At 37.7% G+C, this 24,455-nt stretch overlaps 1 protein-coding gene across 10 annotated transcripts in view; it reads right to left on the reverse strand.

Moving 5' to 3' along the window:
• Positions 1-24,455, reverse strand: part of WDFY3 (WD repeat and FYVE domain containing 3) — a 319,930-nt gene that overhangs the window by 129,882 nt on the left and 165,593 nt on the right. For 7 of the 10 annotated variants that reach the window (XM_039539787.1, XM_039539790.1, XM_039539791.1 and 4 more), the window contains exons 12-18: positions 22,335-22,528; positions 14,757-15,214; positions 13,130-13,213; positions 7,370-7,547; positions 4,994-5,208; positions 3,005-3,117; positions 664-898 (exon numbers count right to left, since the gene is read on the reverse strand). In XM_039539787.1, coding sequence (XP_039395721.1) covers positions 664-898; positions 3,005-3,117; positions 4,994-5,208; positions 7,370-7,547; positions 13,130-13,213; positions 14,757-15,214; positions 22,335-22,528 — 1,477 coding nt within the window. The remainder of the gene's footprint in view (positions 1-663; positions 899-3,004; positions 3,118-4,993; positions 5,209-7,369; positions 7,548-13,129; positions 13,214-14,756; positions 15,215-22,334; positions 22,529-24,455) is intronic. The other 3 variants (XM_039539788.1, XM_039539792.1, XM_039539793.1) reach the window with 2 other exon arrangements.

The following is a 24,455-nucleotide window of genomic DNA, read 5'->3' on the forward strand; positions in this document are numbered from 1 at the left end:
CACATCTTAATCTTCCAAGCACTTATGTAAACACTAGCTGATCCTCACAAACAGTCCCACTTACTAGATGGGAAAATGGCATCAAGGAGGTTAAGTGACTTAAGAAAGAGTACAGAAAGAGTTAAGTCCTGTACACGGATCACACCTCTAATTACTGTGATTAAATTGTTCTACAATGACTTGCACTTACTGGCTCAATTTCCTTTTAAAAGTTGCTGCTTCAAAACAATTTTAGTTCTATTTCTACTTTGCCTATAATTCTCTAGTATACAACTCTCATCCAAATCCTTCCAGGTTTCAGGGTAGTTTAGGATAATTTTAGGGACACAGACTTCATTTGAATCCTGGCAGCTGGCCTCTTTGTGCTAGTATATGCTTGTGTTTCTTCTTTATTTGAAAAGATCCCATCATGCGCATGTAAATGATCATCTAAATAAGCCGTATTATCAGTGGCATCCACACTTCCACAGGTAACAAAAAGTGCTTCAAATTCATTAGTTGAATTCAGCATCCTTTGTCTGAAGGAATTGAGTATGTAGGTCTTTCTGTAGATTGTTTTTGTTTTTTAAACTGCTAATTAAAAATTGCACACATTTCTTTGAAAGAAAAAAGGAATAAGATATTCTTTGCAATATACTATTTGAAAGCGTGGCAAGACCTTACCCAAATCCTTCAAGAGATGTGTCAAATTCAATAAATGCTGGAGTAACTGACGAGCCGTGAAGTCTGATATCATGTGGGGTTGTCATGGAGACCAAACACTTCACCCTCGTCAGGGGTACTGTGCTTCCTTCTGCTGGCTTTAGCAGGCTCCTGCTTATGCGGTAGTGGTTATCTTCATGCAAGCTGAACACACTGTCAGAACCCAGACCCTCCATTGATGTGACCATACTACCTACAACAGAAGCCAAGAAAAAATAAATATATTGGCAGAAGAAAGCATTTTTTCAGGCCTTCATTTATTTATATACTTTTCATGCCCCTTTAACTGGTATGGGTGCTTACTAGTCATCAACTCCTCTGTGAGTAGCATTACCCTCATTTTAAAGATGCTAAACTGAAGCAAAGAGATTAAATATCTTGCCCAAGGTCATCAGAAAGTTTCTGACAGAGATGGAAACTGAACCCAGATCTCCTAAATCCCTGTCCAGAGCCTCAGCCACAAGTGTCCCTTTCCTTCCTCTCAGATTTTCTGTTGAAACAGAATTCCTGATGCTCTGTTCTAATACTCTCAGGTTTATTTTGGGTACTGAAGACAATTTTATTTTAAGATTGAGTGAATGAAAAGACGGTATTTTTCAAAGATTCTTGGAGTCTTTTCTGAATATATAAGTAACATACTGCTAAAATAAGTCAAATACATTTTTTCACTGAACATTTTACAATATTACTTACCAGTAGTTTTTCAAATTATACCAAGATAACAAACTGAAGTTCTTACTACTACTAGAGTTACTTGTTTTAGTCTTGAAAACTTTTAGATTATGCATGTGCCTGTAATCCAACAATGCCTAGCACATGCTACCCAAGACAAACTTAAAGTATGCCAATGATGTAGACTATGTTGAGAATGAATTGATACAGAATAACATTCTCTATCTTTCATGTATCATCTAGGATGCATATGATAAATAATTTTCAGCAGAGAGGGGGAAGTATAAATGCCATTTTAAAAAGCACTGGTAAATCCTCATCTGGAATACTTCTCGTCACCCTCTTTCAAGAAAAATGAATTGAAATTGGAACCAGTGCAGAAGAAGACTACTAGAATGATCAGTGGAATGGAGAACCTCTCTTTTTAGAGGAGGATAAAAGAGTTTGGTTTGTTTTACCTACCAAAATGAAGGCTGGGAGTGGATATGATTGCTTTCTATAAATACAACAAAGAGGTAAACATAAGGAAGGGAGAAGAGCTATTTCAGATAAAGAACAACGCTGGCAGAAGAACAAATGGGTATAAATTGGTCATGAATAAATTTAAGATGGAAATTAGAAGAACGTCTCTAACCATCAGAGGAGTACGGTTTTGGAACAGCTTCCCATGAGGAGTAGTCAGGGCAGACAACCTAACTACATTTAAAATGGAGCTTGATACATTTAGGAATGGATTATATGATGCAGTGGCCTGAAATGGGGATGGGTGGGGGCGAACGGGGAGAGGGAGGGAGAAGTGGACTCAATGAGTCAGGATGTCCCTTTCAGTCCTATATTAGTATGTCAAAGACAATGAATAGTAACAATTATTTTTCTGAATTTCCTATTAAAAAGATATACCACCAATTTAAAAACTAAATCAGTTTTTAAAAACTGAATTGCAATTAATTTTATGTATCCTGCCAATTTCTATGGATTTTCAAATCACAATTTTTATTTTTGAAAAAATGTTTTTCCAATGCCCCCTCATGCTCTCCCTCTCACCTTTTGCCATTTAAAAGACAGAGGAAAGCTGAAAATGGCCCTGATCCTGCAGTTATGCTAGGACACATCTTTACAAATCACACTGAGTCCCACTTATGCAATGGGAATTGTTTCAGGGATCTGAGTTCGTGCACCAATTGCGTGGCTGGAGCCTAAGCCATTATTGCAGCAGAAATAGTGAAAGGGCTGTCACAAATACACAAAGTATCTTTGAATTACTGTAATCTTAGATGCTATTTGTAAAAGTAAGATTAAAAATCAGAGATGAGTGATAGTTAAGTAGATTGTGTCCCTTGAAGTTATATATTCCTCACAGGATTTATTTATTTAGTAAGTTAGTTTAAGTGGTGACAGATCCTATACTGTTGCTAAGACCTTTTGTGAAAATAATGCTTTTTAATTATAATTGGATAGCTATTTTTCCCCTTAGTAACTAAAAAAAACAAACCTATCAAATCATTCAGATTTATTTATTTCATTATGTGTCAATGCCTCTCTGGAAGTTTACCTATACATTTTGATTAGATATAAAATCAGATTTGCTGAGGAACACCAATTAAATATATTTCTGATGTTGAACACTTACTTCTCATCTCTGGTTCATAGCTTAATGAGCTGGGTTTGTGCACTCGGTACAGTTTCAACAGCTTTTTGTCCCAAGCGCCACAATTCAAAGGATTTGCCAAACGTAAAAATTCTCTGGGTAAGAGAGAGAAAGAAATTATACAAAGCAAGTTGCTTACTTGTTTTCATTTTTAAAGTCTGCAGCCAAACACAAAACAGAAAACATTAAAACTATTTAAATAAAAGATGAATTCCAAAAACAAATACTGACAGCAAGTAAAAATATTTTGATTCAAAACTATTTCTGTTTTTAATTACTACTACTACTGCATACACAATGTGTATGTGTGTACACACACACACACACACACACACACACAGAGTGGTGGTAAATTCACTCATTACCACAAAACGTTATGATTTCTAGTTATTTGTGATGCAATATTTTGTAATAAACCATTACATATTTTTAGATAACCACACTGCTAAAATATAGTAGTAAAAACATATATTCTAGTCTTTAAAGTAAGTAGATTTTTCTCTCAGATTTCTTTTTTTTCTTTGTTTGATGAAATTATAGCTCATTATACCCTGAAGATTTAAGTCACTTGTTGTTCTTCCAGAAAGGAACAAAATGGGCAGCACATTTTATCACCAATGTGCCACAATATTCAGTCTGCAGACCGCAACTGAAGTTGTAGTTTCTGATGTGGATACACACCACTAAAAACCGGACTGACACTACATACCTCTTCTGACAACCAATTAACAATCAGACTGTAAACCAGTTCATCTGGGCTAGATCTGAATGAACAGTCCAGCAGGGAAAAGTTCCATACGTCATTACTAGCCACCTAGTTAATTGTGCAATTTACTGTTTTCAATACTGCAGGCACTATTCAATCTATCCAAGTTACTTTTATTATTAAGCAGGAAACAAACAATATCAAACTCTTTTCTATTGCTGGCTTAGCCCTGGTCTACACTACAAACTTATATCTGTATAACTACATCGCTGAGGGGTGTGGAAAATTCACATCTCTGAATGACGCAGTTATACCAGCTCAACTCCTAGTACTGACAGTGCTATGTCAATTGGAAGGCTTCTCCCATCAACACTGCTACCACTTCTCCTGTCGGTGTAAGTACTCCACCTCCCTGAGAAGCTCTCTTGTCAGCATAGGTAGTGTCTTCACTAAGTGCTACAGCTCTGTTAAGTGTAGACAAGCCCTAAGAACTGCATTAACATGGAGGAGGAAAAAAACTAACTTTAAACTGTAGTAATCACAGGGCATTCTGTTACCAACAAGAAACATCAGTGACCAAGCAAGGTCATCAGCCTTTCAGTGTGTTTTATTTTTCTCTCAGAAATCGTGTACGTTACACTATAGCAAATCTATTTTCACAAAGACCAGAAATTGTCACTAAACTATAGTAGTAAGCCAGTAATAAAACCCCACAGACTAGAGGGGTTTGTTCTAGACATTTCTCCTTTCGGGCACCTCTTTCTCCCTCATACGTAAATTAAAATAAAGAGCTAAAGAAAAGGGAAGGTTTAAGTCTTATCTAGTTTAAGTTACTTTATACTGTTTAGGAAGTCTATGAAGAATCTTCTGTAGCAGTGGCTATTTCTTTTTGGTTCTTTTCACATTTTTAACCAAGTTTCTCTTCCCTGCCACCCAAACTAGAAGCTGTAAGGACATGTATTTCGACAGTATAATTTACAAATATCAGAAAGGCAGCTTAAATCTGAACATTAAAAAAATACTATATTCACAAGGCAATATTTTCTTATTAACAGCAGCAAGGCAACCTGTATTAAAAACTGTTTTGCAAAATAAGGCTATATCCAACAGGGTCATTATCAAACACAATCAGCAATTTTTTCTAATACTTTACTAAGAAATTGAAGTTGCTGAAACCGACCAGCCAACATCATCTATACACCAAACTTTTTGTTAGATCAGACCCACACAATGTGAACATCAGTGACCTGAAAAAAATCTCTGACCTCAACACCATTGGCTCCAGTGCCTGAGAGGCCAGCCTTTCAAACATCCTCTGGAGTGGGGGATGCAATGAATGGTCCTCATCAGCAAGAGCTGCACTACATCTCTGTAAAAGACGTGCATGGAGGCCAGCTTCACACATTACTTGCTGGTTTCTTTCTGTATGCACCAGGGATTGCAATATGTTGGCCACTGCAAGCTGAAGATCCAATGCATGCTGCAAAATATAATAAATAAAAATACCCATATATAGAAAGGAAATAATTAGCACAGGATATCCTGTAATACAATTTAAAAAATGAGAAAAGAGAATCTAATTTAAGTATTGTTTCCCTTCTCTTAGAAATGGGACAAATAAATTAAACAACGCATTGATTAGAACTCTGCCAAGGAAATTTGCTCTGGTGCACCTAATGAAAATAACTTATACTTTAAATAGAAGTGAGCAGACTTAGAAATATGTTCAACTTGCTTAAAAGTTTTATCCTTATCAGCGCTAACCTATTGCCAAAACCAGTCTTTCCCACATCATCCACTGTAATAAACTTTGTGTCGTATGCAGCACATTTGTCGCTACAACTGTGAACACAAAAAGGCTTCCAAACTCAAAAGAGAAAACAACAAAATGTTGTCATAGCTATACATGCCTGATAGTTTTTGGAGCTTCATTTTGATAAACAAGGATCTGTGGGGTAAATACCTGAACTGAAATCTCTTTAAAATAGTTAGTAAAAATATCATATAAATCCTGTTTAGTAAGATGAATATATGCACAACTATAAAATATTGTGTTTTAATACTTTCTACACTGCTAAACTTAAAGATACTCGTAGCTGTTTATGGAACATAACAAAAAAAAGTTGCCATACTGGATTAGATAACTAGTCTATCCAGACTAGTGCCCTGCCTTTTCTCCAGTATAATTCTTTTCTGAAGCATCAGATAATGTAAGCAAAAAAATCATAACACTTGCTAATACTTTTACTTTATGAGATTTAATCAAAAAGTAAAAGAGGACTAAGAACCAAAATGATTTATACTGGTGAAATATTTTTTTATATAAGCAATTATTTATGATGCTCCTTCTACTCAACTGTATTGGTACCTTAGTCTTATAAAAGCAAGTATAATAAAAAGAACAAATAAAACTCATAATATACCATGAACCTTTGCTATATCGACAAACAGACATGTATTTGGTCTATCTGATTTGTACTACACCAAAAAGTATGAGTAAAATAATCTCTCTACCAACAGCCATATTACTTTTACTACTAAGGATTTTTTCCACCTTTCTTTTATAAATAAAAACCTAGCTTGTATAAATGCTAGGTTGACAGTTTTGGAGACTGAAGTCCTCTTACATAACCACTAAAACATGGGTAGAAGGACAGCAGCTGTGCAAGCTTCCTCACACTACCCTTCCAATGTCTTTTATCCTAACCTAGGGGTAGGTTGGAGAGGAGCAGGGTAAAAGATTGTAGAGTCTGTGCCCATTTCCTTGAACTCTCTGCTGGTTCTTTCAGTAATAATGGCAATTAGTGGCAGTTATGCATATGGTCTAATTATGTAATCTCTTACTCTTTGATATCTGGACTACAACTAGCACATCTTAGGGGTTACTAAACCACCTCCAGCTATTAACTTTGATTTAATCAATACCTTCGTTCAATTCACTAAAACCTACACTAAATTTCAACTAGCAACATACAAATAAGAGACACTGTATCCAAACCGGACAGTCTCTATGTAAAAGAATAAATGGACACAAATCAGACGTCAAGAATTATAACATTCAAAAACCAGTTGGTGAACACTTCAACCTTCCTGGCCACTCGATTACAGATCTAGAAGTCGCAATATTACAACAAAAAACCTTCAAAAACAAACTCCAACGAGAGACTGCTGAATTGGAATTAATTTGCAAATTAGACACCATTAAATTAGGTTTGAATAAAGACTGGGAGTGGATGGGCCATTACACAAAGTAAAACTATTTCCCCGTGCTTATTTCCCCTCTCACCCCACAGTTCCTTATATCTCCTTATCAAGTGCTGGAAATGAGCCATTTTCATTACCACTACAAACAGTTATTTTTCTCTCCTGCTGACAACAGCTCACCTTAAATCATCACTCTCCTTATAATGTGTATGGTAACATCCATTGCTTCATGGTGTGTGTGTGAGTGAGAGAGAGATTCCTTCTGTATTTTTTCACTACATGCATCTGATGAAGTGAGCTGTAGCCCACGAAAGCTTATGCTACAATAAATTTGTTAGTCTCTAAGGCGCCACAAGTACTCCTATTCTTTTTGTATCCTTTTACTATCCATTCCCCTAGTCAGATTCAACATTAAGGACTACAGCCTATTTGCTTACTTCTGGCTGTGCAGTTGATCCAACAGAGGCTAGAAGATCCAACATGGCAAGCATAGCTCCAGGGTGAATGATGACAGCATCAGAGCTTTGCAGCAACGTGGGTCCTGTGTGGAGCTTCAAATCAGCTATGTTTTTGGGAGGGTACACAGGTGGAGTTGAAATAGAATGATATGCATGCCTACAGAACAAGAGGAAAGAGCTTTTATTATACCCATTCACTATTAGCTCTGCACTTCTATCAACTATTGTAACAGTCAACTTGTTTAATTGGGAATTTTCTATGTACATGCCAGATGATTTCCTCTTCTTGAAATCACAAGTAGATATTCTTCCAGGACTAGTGGGGAGAATTTCATTTCCATAATACGATCCAGCTCCGGAACGCCACTTCCCGTTAGAAAAGAGATAATATCTCCCAAGAAAAATACATTTCCTCATAAAAATTTTCACCTCAACATAGAGTAGAATACATTACACACAACAGTATAAACAGTCCATAAATAATGTTTAGACAAATGTTTGGGACAAAATCAGTTTTCATCGTCCGTCACCCAGTTTTTCTCCTCTGTAACGGTTGCTTCGAAAACTCACTATTACAGAATTGAAGGCAATTTAAAAAATTAACTCCCAAGATTAGGAAGCTTGTTCCAACTATATACTCAGGCTAGCAGCCCATATGTTCTCACTCTCCCAATGAGTTCCTCTCAGCAACATTAGCATTACATATTGCTTCTGTGATCCAAGAGGACTTCTGTAGGTTCAGCATGTCGACATTAGAGAACAGATGCTTTGAAGGCATAAGCAACCACTTATGTCTATAAGCCCATAACCGTTTTGCATTCCAGTGAGAGTCTCAGCAGTAACAGTTGCATGCCATACTTCTGGCACCAAGACTATTGCAGATTCAGCAGCTTGGGCAGTAGGGCAGTTCAGAGAACAGATGCTTTGAAGGCAATGATTTAGATGCTAATATTGCTCATGTGAGGCTTCTTTTCTTGAAAAGACTGATAGTCATTACAAAAAATATGCAACATATGTATAGTATATGTGCATCTTCACGTAGAATATGGACACAAAGCATAAATACTAGGTAACAATTTCTTTGCAGGTCACAATATTCCCTACTATTTTATAGATATCTACTTTTGCCTTCAGAACAGTCTTCAAAAAGAGCTCTATCATTTCTTTCTTGGAATGTGAGCCTTTAAAGTGGAGGAAATTGTTAATACTTTGATTCCTCAACCCCTATTTATAAAAAAGACGATATATTTCTTTACACGTGATAAATCAAGTAAGGTTAAAAATTAGTTCAAAGACGTATCCCTCCCAAGAAGTTTTGAATGCTGCCCAAACCACTTTTGAAAGTATTATCACAAATTGTGCTTGACTCCAACCTACGTTTAAAAAAAACCATGGATCTCTAGTATGGCCAAGGCCCAAAACACATTGTTATTTCAGGGTATTTTCTTATTAGACTAAGGGCTTGTCTACACTACTACTTAAGTCGATGTAACTTACGTTGCTCAGGGTGTGAAAAAGCAGCCCCCCTGAGCAATGTAAGTTACATCAACTTAAAGCCGTGTCTACACTGTCATGTCAGCGGGAGGCGCTCTCCTATCAACACAGCTTCAGCCTCTCATTGAGGTTGAGGAATTATGCCAACGAGAGAGCACTCCCTTGTCAGCATAGTGCACCTTCACCAGACGTGCTACAGCAACACAGCTGCACCGATGTAGCACAGTAGTGTACACTAGCCCTAAATTAAAAATGGCTGGCAGTTTTAACATGTAAATGTTATTAATCTAGTACTTTTCTCCCTGGTTTAATAGGTTTCTCAAAACATGGATGATTTTTTGAGGTTAGAGATCTGGGTAATTCCTTAGCTGATAACTTTTTTCCGCTTAATAGGAAAAGTCCTGCTTCTTTCCAATAAACACTTGTAAGTCTGAAGTGTCAGAGTTCACAGGCATTTCATTTCTTAAGGATTACAAGTACACATATATTTAAGTGTTATATTAAGACTTGTTGACCAGTATTTCAGAACGGATCCATAACTGAACTTCACCATCAGAGTAATTTCAAAAAATAACTTTCTACTTGCCTAGAAATCATTCCGTATAGTACTGTCATATTCTGTGGCTGCCAACACCATCCTTTTGTTGTTGCTGTTGTTGTAATTTATATTACAGTAATGCCTAGAAGGCCCAGTCAAGATCAGGCCCATCATGCTAGGTTGATGTATAAACACAAAGATATGACCCCTGCCTCAAATTGCTTACAGTCTAAGATGACATTCAAGGTTGTAGGGAAAGGTATGCAATCAAACATATTCTATTTTCTTCCTTGCATTATAGAAAGTATGAACTATCGCCATCTGTCCCTCAAACTACCCATAATTAATTGGATGATTTCCAGGTCTGGGTCTCCTTAAAATATTCAAATGTTCCTTTTCAGTTTTCTCTACAATGGATTCCTATTTCCAGAAGGCCACAAATACCAGTTCAAGAATACTTGTTACAATGGAAAGATAAATTACAGCTCAGAAAAAAATATTACAAAGGTATTCACTAAATTTAGTTGTTCCCTCTCCTATTTCACCTTCAGAACCTTAGGTACATTACACCTAGCTGTGCCTAGCACATATTTTTTATAGTGGCCCTCTAGGAGAGAAGAAAAGAAAAAGACAACAGGAAAAAAGTTAACGTAAACAAAGAAAATCTGCAGGTCTTCCTAGACAGAGAAAAGACTGAAAAAAGTCCAACTCAAACTTAAACTATTGGGTTTAATTATAACTATGTGTCAACAAAGATAACCACAGAATCACAAAAATGCAGTCCTAGGGGACCTCAAGAGGTCATATAGCCCAGCCCCTTGCTCTGAGGCAGGACCAAGTACACCTAGACCATTTCTGACAGGTGTTTGTCTAACCTGTTCTTAAAACCTCCAAGGACAGAGGATTTCACAACCTCCCTTGGAAGCCTATTATAGTGATTAACAATCTTCTAGTTAGAAAGGTTTTCCCAACAGATTTAGCCAAAATTGAGTAGCATTTGTTGTGGATAACCACCGTAGAAGTCTGTCTCAGAGTGACTGTTATCCAAAAGTTTTCTAAGTTAATGGATAAAAAATATTTGTAATGAATGGTACACTCCCTTTTCTATTTGCCTTTTGATCAGGGTGGCAAGCCAAAAAGTGTTCCTCTGCACAGATCTGGCATCCTCTTGAATGAGATGACAGTTCAGAAAATGTCTAGTCAGCTCTCCTACTTCTGAAATTCCCAGAAATCAAACTAGCACTAAAGCAATAATGCATGATCTAATCATACAGATGGCTGAAAGCACAGTACTTCTATGCTATATCAAAACCACTGTGTACCGTAACAAAACATTGACTAAACAAGTTATCTGTATTCTGTTTATACAAACAATAATATTTAGGTGGCAACATCTTTTGGGTAAAGACGACTGAAAATCAGTGCACTGAATGTTTGTGTATATAATTAAGGGAGCTTAAAAACTGCATATAGACAGAACTTGTAGACATTTTGGTACATAGATTGCAAATAAATTTCTTTTGTTCATATAACGCCATACTCTGTGCTTGTTAGTCTGCTAACCTAGGATGCTACAAGTTATATAAACTAGATAGCAGACTAAGACTATGGCAAGTGGGAGATCAGTGCAGGAAAAAGGAAATGTAAAGTGGAGAGAGAATACTGCTTTTGGAAGAGCATTTTGGCTGAGATTTTCAACAAATACAAGTCTAAACTTAGGCTCCTAATTAATGAACTGAATTTAAAAAATGGTGAGCTGCCACTAGTCAACTGGAGCGAGGTGTTTGGGAAAAATTGGGCATATACCTAAAACAGACTTTTTAAGAAACTTGGCCTTTATGTTTAATTATTTGTACCTATGTTTTTATATAAATTGTTGTGTATATTCAGTAAATTAAACCAAGATTATATCAATACTTTATGTGAATCTTTTCTTGAACTTGTTTGACAGAATATACATAACAGTGGAAAGGCACAATTTGTTTACAAATCAAACATCTATAGAAAATGCATTCAGTTCTCTTAACGAGTATCTTCAATGTTAATAGCCAAACTAAAAGATCTGATAGGTTGAACATCCTATCCTGATGCTTTTATTTTTTTAAATAATCAACTAATAATTATATAGTCTTGTACAATGGAACATCCAAAGGACTGCCACATTTTCACTTTGGGAAGACTTAAAAAGATTAAAATATTTTTTTTTAATTGATACTTTGTGCTAGCTACAAAGCTGGGCACCTTCTTCGTCATTATCCTCTGGCATCAGCTGCCCTTAAAAGCTTATGTTTGGCAGACTAAATGCATTCTGCTGGCAAAATGGTGCTTTTTGCATATCTGTGTATTTCAAAAATTCAGTTTATAGGAGCAAGTAATGCCATTTACACTTAAGAGAATAGAACGATGCAGATGAAGAGAGTACAATCAGTAGCGGAATAGGTCAATCTTATGGGCAAAACACAGGAAAGCTCTTTCTTTCAACATGTGCGAGAGAGAAATGAATTTGGCAGCAAACACTTCTCTCTTTAGTAACAGCGGAATTTGCTCCTAAATGCCTTAGTATCAGAAAAGAAAAGAAATGACAGTCTGAGAAGTGCTAGATTATTACACAGGAAGTCCCTTCCAAACCAATCCCAGAAGAATACCAACGAATGACTGTGTTACTTCACTTAGCAAGGTGAAAAAAGGTATTTTTGTGGTAAACTCCTTTACTGCAAATATTGCAAAACAGGTTTTAAATGCAGATCTACTTCATTTTTAAAATAAAAATATTAAGAAATAATTAGCTGAGAAAAAGAAAACAATGAGAAAGGATTTCAGAAATTGACAGTCACAGAAATTTGGGAAATTTTGGACTCACTTTCCAAGCCATTTAACATTCACATGCCTCCACAGTTGTCAGCAGTATATGTTCCGAAGGGTTTATTATTTTCATTAGGCAGTAATTGTAGGCAATAGACATATCACAATAGTTCTCAGTTTACTGATAAAGCAAAAAATATTTCTGAGAAATTCATTCAGGATTTTTTTTTAAATGAATTTATCTACTACTATATTGTTGGACTTGATCCCTGGGAGCTGAGTCTGTACCTCCTAGACAATTTCTTATAAAATATTTGATTTGTTTTGAAGCGGCGCAAATTAACTGCTTTCAGAACTTAGCCATTTCTGTCTCTGATTCCACGTAACTTGGGTTGTGGCTACACTCAAAACTTCAAAGCGCTGCCACGGGAGCACTCCCACAACACTGCTTTGAAGTGCAAGCGTGGTTGCGGCGCCAGCTGCAGGTACTCCACCTCCACGAGGAGATTAGCTTACAGCGCTGGGAGCGTGGCTCACGGTGCTGGGGCACTGTTTACACTGGTGCTTTACAGCGCTGTAACTTGCTGCGCTTGGGGGGGGGTGTTTTTTCACACCCCGAGCGAGAAAGTTGCAACGCTATAAAGCGCCAGCATAGCCATAGCCTTAGTATTATGTACTAGAAGCAATTTTTAAACGTAACTGTAAATTTATGTTATATGATGCACAAATAAGTGCCTTTTAGCCAACTAGCCACCTAATTCTTTTACAAGTTGACAAGTTGTTTTCGTCAAAGAACAGACAGACAGTATGCACCTCACCACAAAAAGCAGCTTGAGAAAAAAAGCAACAAGAACAGTGACAAGAGAAACCAGAAGAGAGATCAACTTCTCTTAAAGGATCAGTACCTTTTCCTGGACAAAGCTGGCGTACCCCAAGGAGAGGGGAGAGAAGTCTCATTTGTCAGGCAAGGAGGGATCTGTTCTGCACGACTACAGACAAAACAGACAGGGGTGGGACAGAGAAGTTAGAAAAGAAAAGGAGAGGCCAGAAGATTGTTAGTTTTACAATACCACCAACCAGTAAAAACCTTTACAGGATCCAACCTACAGAATCAGCAAGGACAACAAAGAATGCTACTGAGGAACATGCATCAGGTAAAACAAACAGACATGCACCACTCCACAATAATTAGGGGAATTTTTTTTGCTCATTACTCAGCAGATATGATAATCTACACAATCAAACCAGCACATTTAAACATCCTTCAAGGGTAAGTAGAGCATGAATTGACAATAGGTCATTTCTGAGCAAATAAAGTTTGATTAACTTGCATTAGATGGGATTAAAATAATATTCTGAGAATAAACTCTGCAAAAACATGACCATCAGATGGTTTAAGAAAGGAAGAAAAAGTGTTGATTAAAGAGGAATGGAAAATAAAAGGAAATTAGAAAGGAATGCATTTGCAATGACACTAAAGATTTAGTTACCCATCCTTGATTCATCAGATTCCACAACTAGCCAATATTACAGCATGTATTGTACACATCACCAATTGATTAATTCAAAATTTTTTCAATCAAATATTTCAAAGCGATTTTAACACAAACTAGGATTTTTTTATGCTAATTTCTTTCAAGATGAAGGGATACAGATTTGCTCTCTTACAACATTAAAGGCAGTAGGCAAAATTTTCAAAAACGAGAGCTTGAAGTTATGCTCTTAAGTCCATATTTAGGCACCTAAAGAAGTGTTCTGAGTTAAGAAAATATGAGCACTCTGCAGCTCCTCACTGATTTAATCAGAAGCTGCCAAATGCTTAGCATTTTTATCAGGTCTCTTATTTAGCTGCTTAAATATTACTAGGAACCTAACGCGAGACATCTATTTTTGAAAATCTTGCCCAACATATAGCACATGGACATGGAACAGCAGCTTTGTGATTTAAGCAATGAAGCTTAAATCATCGCTGCACTATTAGTTTCTTTAAAAAAAAGTTACACGTGAGAGCTACCTTCAAAAATCAGAGTTATTTTGTAGGGGACCATTAAGAGGTATATTTACTATACATGATTTTAAAATCTCAAGTAGTTAGCAGCCTCATTGTCTCTAATGCTAAATTAATTTTAAAAAGCTAAATGGCAATTTCAAGGATGGCATCTCCTTTGTCTAAAATAAATTTGTAATAATGAACGATCAAATAACTTGTTTTTAGTGTATCCCATTTTTATGGCAGTCAGAAGTTGGTGTGTACTGCAAAGTAGCATATTTCTAATTTTATGACATTATGGACAAAGATCAAGTACTTATGGATAATAAAAATATTGGAGAAGCAGACTACTTGTTGACGGTTTAAACCCATCAAATGGTCTTAAACTAAATGTCTCTCTGTTGCTTGGTGTCATGACCTAAGACATTCAACATTAGAGGTCATGTTGGTTTACATTTGTGGATGAAGAAAAAGGTGGAAACATCAAATCCTGCAAACACCATATTTCTAAAACCAGACTTTTTAGGGAATACAGATCATACCTGTCAAAAGAATCTGTGGCTACTTTGTAGAGATAAATAAAGAGTTTACTGCAATGCCTTAGTGTGGGTGCCACAGAATCCATGGAGATTAGATCATCTTCCAGTAGTCTTTGAAATGGTTGTGTATTTGACGGGAAGACATTCAAGGGGCTTATTTTTCTTGAGTCTGAGAAGCAGCCAAGCAATCGAACAGCATCTGCCAGCTTTTCATACTGGATCTCTGTTTTGAAGAAATGCGAGTTGGCTGGCTCATAGCGCATTGCTGCAGTCAATGTGCAGAACACAGTGTGAAGCAGTTCAAACACTTGATTCTGGTTTACTTTCTCCCAGCCATTCTTAGGTGGAGAGCACAAGGATCTTTCCATAGCAACAAGTAAAGATGTGACATACACAAATCCACCGACTTTTCTAAAAACAGTTCTTGTGCGATGACTCTCTCTTAGTACTGAGAGCAGGGCCTATGGATAGTCAAAAAAGAAAAAAGCATTTTATTAATACCTTATAGCAACGCATGAAAGTTTCTTGTCTGATATGCTAGCACAATTTATTTGTATTATCGTACTGTCTAAAGGCCCCAAAAGAGATTGGCATTTTATGCACCACACAGACAAATACAATATAAAGTCCCTGCTCCAAAGAGTTTACTAACTAAATAGACAAGGAAGACAAAGAATAAAAGAAAGCAAGCATTATCCCTCTTTTACAGGTGGGAAACTAAGGGCCAAGATCACACCAGATGCCTGAGACAGAGTCAGCAATTGAACCAAGAATACCAGTCCAGTGCCTTAACCATAAGATTAGGTATATAAAGCATAAGGCATTGATATGTAGAGACAGAAAGACAACACACAACCTTTCATGTTAAAACATTGTAATTTATATATCTATAAATAAAAACAAACTAAATTGTTGCCAAACTCTGCATTTGTACTTTAATAAAAGATCAGGCTATGACTTGTCAAGAGATGGTCCGTAACAGTGAGATCTAGATATTTTTACCTTAAGAGTTCCCATGTGGCTCCCATTGAAATCTTATGCATAAAGTTGATAGCTGAGTGCTGTCAACTGTATAACCATATCATTGCCCTTAGCCATTGTATTGCAACTGGCGCTAAAAAGGAACTGAGGGACTGTTGGGCCCACCAACCCTTTGAGCCCTCACATAGGGGCCGTGAGAGTATCTAGGGCACAGGTGTAAAGGCAATGGACACTGCTGGCTAAAAAAATCCAATATCAAATCCACAGGGTGCACGTGCACCAAGAGCGGAATCCATGTGGACAACCACTCAAAGGTGGCTTGATTTTTCTCTACTTATGAGATAACAATGAGTTTGGTTGAGTAAGTGCTGAGATACTCTATTAGGCTTGCTGAAGAAAATTTAAGTTTCCTTACTAAGTGTGACTTTTCATCAAATAGTGTCTTTAAAGATTTTATTTCCCTTTTAAAAAGGCCACCATAGAAGATGAAAAGACCATTTTGTAAAACTAGGTTGCTCTATGAATGTAGTACTTTGTGGCTACTGTGAGGTTTAGGTGGTGAAGGATGATTTTATTTGTTTATTTATTTATTTTTATTATGAGAGTACGAAGATTTTGACTGCAGTAAAACAAGTATTCGTTTTTGGAATTAAAAGGGGGGGGATGAACAAAGAATTATTCTGTCATGATGAAACTGGAAGTTAAGCTTTACGCGGAAATAACTTACAACTCACTTTCCCACCTGGCAAAGTGGCAATTAGAAAAGAGTATGTGACTGACAGAAAGTATAAGTGTCACCTTGGACCTGAAAAGGAGTTTGCATTATTGTTTGCAGAACTACAGAATGCCCCATTCAGGAATAAACTCTGATTTGAGGTCTAAGTCTTGAATCGGTATAAATGAAATGACACACACGATAGCAAGTCACGAGGATGCCTTGCTTCATAAAGAAGTCAAGAGCTTCCAAAGCAGCTACCTAAACTCTGAGATGGCTTCAAATTGGGTCCCAGTTTAAGCTATTGTACAGAAATCAAGAGAGATTTGTATGACACGAAGAGGTACAATGCTCCAAACAATGAAGCAGCCGAAGGGTTTCTGGTCATTTTGGAAGCCTCTAAACATAGACTCCAACTCCTTCTCCCAAAAGCTAAAAAACAAAGGTAAAAAGTGTTAAAAATCTTATTTCTGAAACTTAAGTGAACAGACATAATTCTGAATACTCACAGGAAGCAGGATGGTTGACTAAAGTGGTGTCATTTTTACATAGATAGCTTTTAGTCCAGCCACATTAAGGTTTTTGTTCACTCATTTAGTCCCTTGACTTTGTTTCAAGAGTGGAAGGAAATCTAACCCAGTGCTGGTCAGAGAACTCAATCATCGCTGACGCCGTTCAGATCATAAAATCAGGTTCAAGATCCCTTTTAGAGCATTGCTAACATGCTTGCCAACAGGATCCTTTAAGAACAGTTACATGCTCAGATAGGATGTTTTATGTTGAAATCACTCAGAAATGGAAGCATATACTCTGGGGACAGAAATGAGCTTCTCAGTTTCAATCTTTTTGAGTTTTATAATGATTATGGTATTCTCTACTTATAGACCTTGTCAGAGAAAAGCCAGAGTAAGATTTTATTTAAGGATTCACAGGTTGGAAAACTATATACTTTTTAGCCTCTGTTTTAAAAGTAACTACAAAAAAGTAGCAGATTTTTCATCTTCCTACTGGATATCAGGAGACTTGGCTGTCTATACAAGGAACCACATTATTCTCACTAAATGATCTGACAATGTCATATAAATATGAGATAACTTTAGAAGACTACAAGAAAGTTTTAACCAAAACTGTAATCCAACTCCACATCCTTAACCTTTGCTTTGTGCTTGCAAGTCACTGAAGGTGGGTCAGACTCCTCAAAGTCATTGGGAACAGTGCTGACTAAGCACTCAGGTGTGTCTGAGTAAATTGAATAAAGAGAGAGAGCTCAGCAGGCTAAGTGTGGACTAGAACAATCAGACAATATGTTGAGGTATTGAACAACCACAGGTGGATTTAAGGAAATTGAAATGGCTCAAGCTATTGAGCAGAATTTGTGGGAGCACTGGGGGCTGAAAAGATTTCCACGGCAAGAGGAACCAGAAATCTGGCAACCATTTTGACAGTGGCCCCTTGAAATGGAAACGTGGTACAAGACTCCCACAGTTAGACAACTGCTTACCTACCTCTAGCAAAGCTATCAACACCTGGGCTGGACCAAGATATTATGGCAGATAGTAGCCTGTCCTGACCTGCCTGTGGAGCACCAATATTGAATGGGGCAGATGGCTTGGGCTATCTGAAACTAACTTCTGCTGTTACGTATGTACGGACAAAAATTAGAACAGAAGGGAAAAAAATCCCACTAGTTTACAGAAAAAAAAAAGAAAAGGAAAGTCGAACCTACTGTACGATTGTGACACCAGCCCTTGGATTCTAGTACTGAATTACCTCTGTTGTATCATTACGGGTGAGAATTACCCAGTAAATTAATGCCTCTCACTGTGAATGAGAATTAACACAAACTATCAGCTAAAACAAAATGATGGCTAAACTGAATGTTAGCACAAGCAAGTTCTAATGTAAGAGCCAAAGACTGCAAACTATGCGTGGTCAGTCTATAAATTACTTATTGAAAATGCTCTTAAAAAACTCCTACAAATATCAAAACTAATGTTCTGCAACATACTTCATTAACTTAACTACTTTTCTGTCTTTCGCTGAATTTCTTTTACTTGACATGCTAACTGATTGTCATAGAATCTTAGAATCATAGGACTGGAAGGGACCTCAAGAGGTCATCTAATCCAGTCCCCTGCACTCATGGCAGGACTAAGTATTATTTAGATTATCTCTGGCAGGTGTTTGTCTAACCTGCTCTTAAAAATCTCCAATGATGGAGATTCCACAACCTCCCCAGGCAATTTATTCCAGTGCTTAACCATCCTGACAGTTAGGAAGCTTTTCCTAATGTCCAACCTAAACCTCCCTTGCTGCAATTTAAGACCATTGTTTCTTGTCCTATCCTCAGAGGTTAAGAACAATATTTTTTCTCCCTCCTTCTTGCAACAACCTTTTATGTACTTTGTACTTGAAAACTGTTATGTCTTCTCTTTTCCAGACTGAAAAAAAACCAAACGTTTGCAGTCTTCCCTCATAGGTCATGTTTTCTAGACCTTTAGTCATTTTTGTTGCTCTTCTCTGGACTTTCTCCAATTTGTCCACATCTTTCCTGAAATGTGGCACCCAGAACTGGAAACAATACTCCAGTTGAAGCCAAATCAGTGCAGAGTAGAGCTGAAGAATTACTTCTCAAGTCTTGCTTACAACACTCCTGCTAATACATCCCAGAATGAGGTTTGTTTTTTCTTGCAACAGCATTACACTGTTGACTCATATTTAGCTTGTGGTCCACTATGACCCCCAGATCCCTTTCCACAGCACTCCTTCCTAGGCAGTCATTTCCTATTTTGTATGTGTGCAACTGATTGTTCCTTCCTAAATGGAGTACTTTGCATTTGTCCTTGTTGAATTTCATCCTATTTACTTCAGACCATTTATCCAGTTTGTCTAGATCATTTTGAATTTTAATCCTATCCTCCAAAGGATAGGTGGTATCATACCAGCTTGGTATCATCAGAGCAAGACACATTTAATGTCAGAGCTTTCAAACAGACTAACTCCAAGAGGAGAATTTATGAGTTTTTCATTTCTACATGCTCCTTTTAAAATTGAAATGTCTGAATTCAGTGTACTAGTTCTCAGTTGTTCTCTAGAAAGGCTAATATTCAACAACTGACTTCTGAAAAAGAGTGTGTTAAAATTTTAATCAAATCCTTGTACATAGCTAATTTCTCTTCAATTCTAGCACAACATGAAAAACATCTATTCAGGTGAGTTGAACTTTACGAGATGAATCATGGAAGTGTAGGACTGGAAGGGACCTCAATAGGCCATCTAATTGAGTCCCCTGCACTCAAGGCAGGACTACGCAATAGCTAGACCATTCCTGACAGGTGTTTGTCTAATCCAGCGGTTCTCAAACTGTGCATTGGGACCCCAAAGTGGGTGATGAACCAGGACTCGCATTAGACTTGCTGAGATCCAAAGCACCAGAGCCCTGCAGCCTGAGCCTTGGGGCCGAAGCCCAACCCCGAGGACTTCAATCCAGGTGGCGGGGCTCAGGTTACAGGCCTCCCACTTGAGGCTCAAGCCCTTGGTCTTTGCTCCTCCCTCCCCCGCCTGGTGCGGGGCTTGGGCTCAAGCTTTGCTCTCCCCTCATGGGATCATGTAGTAATTTTTGTTGTCAGAAGGGAGTCTGTTCTTAACTTCCAGTGATGGAGATTCCACAATCTACCCAGGCAATTTGTTCCAGTGCTTAACTACCCTGGCAGGAAATACTTCCTACTGTCCAACCTAAACCTCCCTTGCTGCAATTTTAGCCCATTGCTTCTTGTCCTATCTGCAAAGGTTAAGAAGAACAATTTTCACCTCCTCCTTGTAACAACCTTTTATGTACTTGAAAACTTATGTCCCACCTCAGTTTTTTCTTCTCCATACTAAACAAACCAGTCTTTCCCCCATCCCCCCGCCAATCTTTCCTTATAGGTCTTGCTTTCTAGACCTTAAATCGTTTTGTTGCTCTCCTGTGGACTTTATCCAATTTATCCACGTTTCCTGAAATGTGGTGCCCAGAACTGGACAGAATACTCCAGTTGAGGCCTTATCAGCCCAGAAGGGAGTGGAAGAATTACATCTCATGTCTTGCTTTCAACACTCCCTGCTAATACATACCAGAATGATATTCGCGCTTTTTTTGCAACAGGATTACACTGTTGACTTAGGGCTCCTTTGAGCAGCCTCTTTAACAAAGTAATTTTCAGATTCTGAGAGACAGACTATAGGGGAGAGACTATCCCTTTGCTTCTCAGATAATCTGAATTATTACTAGTAACAATAAAATTTCATTATCAGTCTGTTCCTGACGTATCAGTATTTTCTTAATAGGTAAATAATTGCTTCTGTAGTTGATTAATTGAAACTTGCAATTTGATAGTATGGTATTCGTATTCAAGTGAAAAATCAAAGAAACTCAAAGCCTTAATGTGATACCATTCAAGCTCTCTCGAAGAAACATGTTTTCAAAGGTCATGTTTTCATGTGGCACCTTAAAGACTAACAAATTTATTTAAGCATGAGCTTTCGTGAGCTAAAGCTCAAAGTACTCCTGTTTTTTTTTTGCGGATACAGACTAACACGGCTGCTACTCTGAAACATGTTTTCATGTGTTACATACCAAAAAATGTAAACCATCACCCTGGACTGTAGACTTTAGTATAGAAAGTCTAGCTGAGTGATATAAATATCATACACTTTTCATCACTTTTCATCACTTTTCTCTATGTTTAGTCTTCTATAACTCTAAGATGACTACACATTACCTAATCTCTTTATAAGAGACCTTAACCTTTTTAAGGCTACATTAATATACACCTCACCTAACCAGCTTGCAAAATCTAAGGAGTATTTGTATGTAAAACTAGTAGTGAAACATGAATTCTCCATATTTTCTTAAAAGTAGCGAAGAGTCCTGTGGCACCTTATAGACTAACAGACGTATTGGAGCATGAGCTTTCGTGGGTGAATACCCACTTCGTCGGATGCATCATGCTCCAATACATCTGTTAGTGTATAAGGTGCCACACAACTCTGCTGCTTTTACAGATCCAGACTAAGAAGGCTACCCCTCTGATACTTGACACCATATTTTCTTATACTTATTGGACACATTTCCACCATGGTCAGGGCTTGTGGTAAACAGAGTTGGGCTGAGAAAACAGTGTTCAGATCCATATCAGGTTTAAATTAGAAGTTGAGCCTCCAGGATGTATCAGGACTGGCAATGAAATATTGTGAACTGTTTGGATTAAATGAGGGCCCCCTCTAACTGAAACCTCATGGGTGTATCTATTCTTATGAGATTTCAACTGCATTTGAACTGGAAATTAAACCCTTTCTAATTTAGAATCCAACACAAATCAGGCTAAGATTAGAGGAATGAAACAAGCCTCCAGCTCAAAATCTGGGGGTTTGTTCTCCATAATCTGGTTTTGGACCAGATCTAGTTATAAATTATTCATTTATTAATAACTCTGGGGATGTTTACAAAAAATGAGATTTTGCCAAGGAAAAATTCAATGATGGCACTAAAAATATGCTTCAGTTTGTGTGCGTGTGTTGTGTTGTTTTTTTTTAATTGTACCTAAATAATTTCTTAAAGCCAGGTGGAAAGAGACTGCTTTTAGAACTTCATTTCCCATCCATCAGTAATTATTACACCTAATAATAATAAATGTAATACACACTAGTACTCTTTTTTGCCAATTGTGTAAAAAATTGAGATCTGATTTGTATATGATTTTAATTCTAAAGTCACTGAACTATTTTCAATATCTGAATACCATCATACATAAAATAAAAGTAGTTCTACAGTGTATATTTTAATATTTTTAAATTAGAATTTCATTAGTTTACGAATGGAAAATATTAAGTTTTATTGCACTTACCCGTAATATATCTGTCTTCAGTTGTAGTTCTGTAGGTGGAGCTGAGTGCATCAGCCCTAATAAAGTGCCCATATCATCATCCCCACTAGGTGATAACACCAATTGCTGGATAATCATCAGTGCATGCTGTCGGCACTGTGGATACTTCACTATATTGTGTACACACCTTGCGCCACCAAACTCCCTGAAAATACCTATAGCGTAAGAAAACAAAATGTGGGAGAAAAAACACAATGTTTCTAAGGTACTGTGTCAAAACCTTGTATTTGTTCAAGCGCATTATCAGAGTATAACTGGACATAAAATGGTTCATTTTTCACCAGTACAGAGTCAGTGACCACTTTCATCAGTCACACAGAAATTTACAATAGCTTTTTATATGAACATAAGCTGATCGCAGTTCACTGGCATTCTAATTATATTCTCCCCTGGAATATTTTATATTAAAAGTTACTGTTGGAGTAATTTTGTAGTCCAATTCTAAGAATTTCCACGTCACTCTTACAGAAGCTTCATCACTGATTATTTTCTTCTTTCATAGATTCAAGGACTGGAAGGGACCTCGAGAGGTCATCGAGTCCAGTCCCCTGCCCTTGTGGCAGGACCAAATACTGTGTAGACCATCCTTGATAGACATTTATCTAACCTACTCTTAAATATGCTTTCATGCTATAATTCAAAGAGTGGTGGGATGGACCCATATTATTTTTTCTCTGACCCATGACTGTTAGAGGGTAAACTGTTAAAAGCAGTGATTGTCATAATATGCTTGTACAGTTCTTAACACAATAGAACCCCAATTCTAATTAAGCTTCTGGCAGGGGTGGCTCCAAGCGCGTGCCTGGGTTGGCAAGCCGCGGGGGGCACTCTGCCGGTCGCCGTGAGGGCAGCAGGCAAGGTACCTTCGGCGGCTTGCCTGCGGAGGATCTGCTGGTCCCGCAGCTTCGGTGGACCTGCCGCAGGCGTGCCTGCGGAGGGTCCGCTGGTCTCCGTGCTTGGGGCAGCAAAATGTCTAGAGCCGCCCTGGGTGTTACTGTGTAACAAATAAATTATTAGTAGTAGTAATTGAAGATGGGCTCAGTCCTTTCACAGTATTTTCTACACCTATTTCCCTGAACATGTACAAATCTAATCATTCAGGAAGGACACCTACACTACATCTAATATAGGGATTCTCAAACTGGGGGTAGGGACCCCTCAAGAGGTCACAAGGTTATTACATGGGGGGCTTGCTTTGCCTCAGGCATTTGTAATGGTGTAAAATATATTAAAAAGTGTTCTTAATTTATTAGGCGGGGGGTCACACTCAAGAGGCTTGCTATGTGAAAGGGGTCACCAGTACAAAAGTTTGAGAACCACTGATCTAATTTTATATTATGTTATGTTATGTTATTTATTTATTCCGCTGCAGAAGTCACGGAATCTGTGACTTCCGTGACCTCCATGACACGGAGGTCATGGAGCCCTAATGATGATCCCTTGTTTTATCATAGAAACAGACTGTCACCTTCAACAAGCAACAGCCTCTGTCAACCTGGTATGCCGCCAGTCAAGCAATTGCTTTCTTAAGCTTTTGTTCTTCAAAAAACTGGCTATTGAACCTATGAAAAAATACAGTATATGTAATAACTTGAGATGATGTTAGGAACTTAGCAGGTGCCATACTGGAACTCATCAGTGGCACTTATTCTATGCTTAAAGTAAAACTCCTGTAACACACATGAATAAGAACATAAGAAAGGCCGTACCGGGTCAGACCAAAGGTCCATCTAGCCCAGTATCTGTCTACCGACAGTGGCCAATGCCAGGTGCCCCAGAGAGAGTGAACCTAACAGGCAATGATCAAGTGATCTCTCTCCTGCCATCCATCTCCATCCTCTGACGAACAGAGGCTAGGGACACCATTCTTACCCATCCTGGCTAATAGCCATTTATGGACTTAGCCACCATGAATTTATCCAGTCCCCTTTTAAACATTGTTATAGTCCTAGCCTTCACAACCTCATCAGGTAAGGAGTTCCACAAGTTGACTGTGCGCTGCGTGAAGAAGGACTTCTTTTTATTTGTTTTAAACCTGCTGCCTATTAATTTCATTTGGTGACCCCTAGTTCTTGTATTATG

The sequence above is a fragment of the Mauremys reevesii genome, linkage group 5 (assembly GCF_016161935.1).
Source record: "Mauremys reevesii isolate NIE-2019 linkage group 5, ASM1616193v1, whole genome shotgun sequence".
NCBI lineage: Eukaryota > Metazoa > Chordata > Testudines > Geoemydidae > Mauremys > Mauremys reevesii.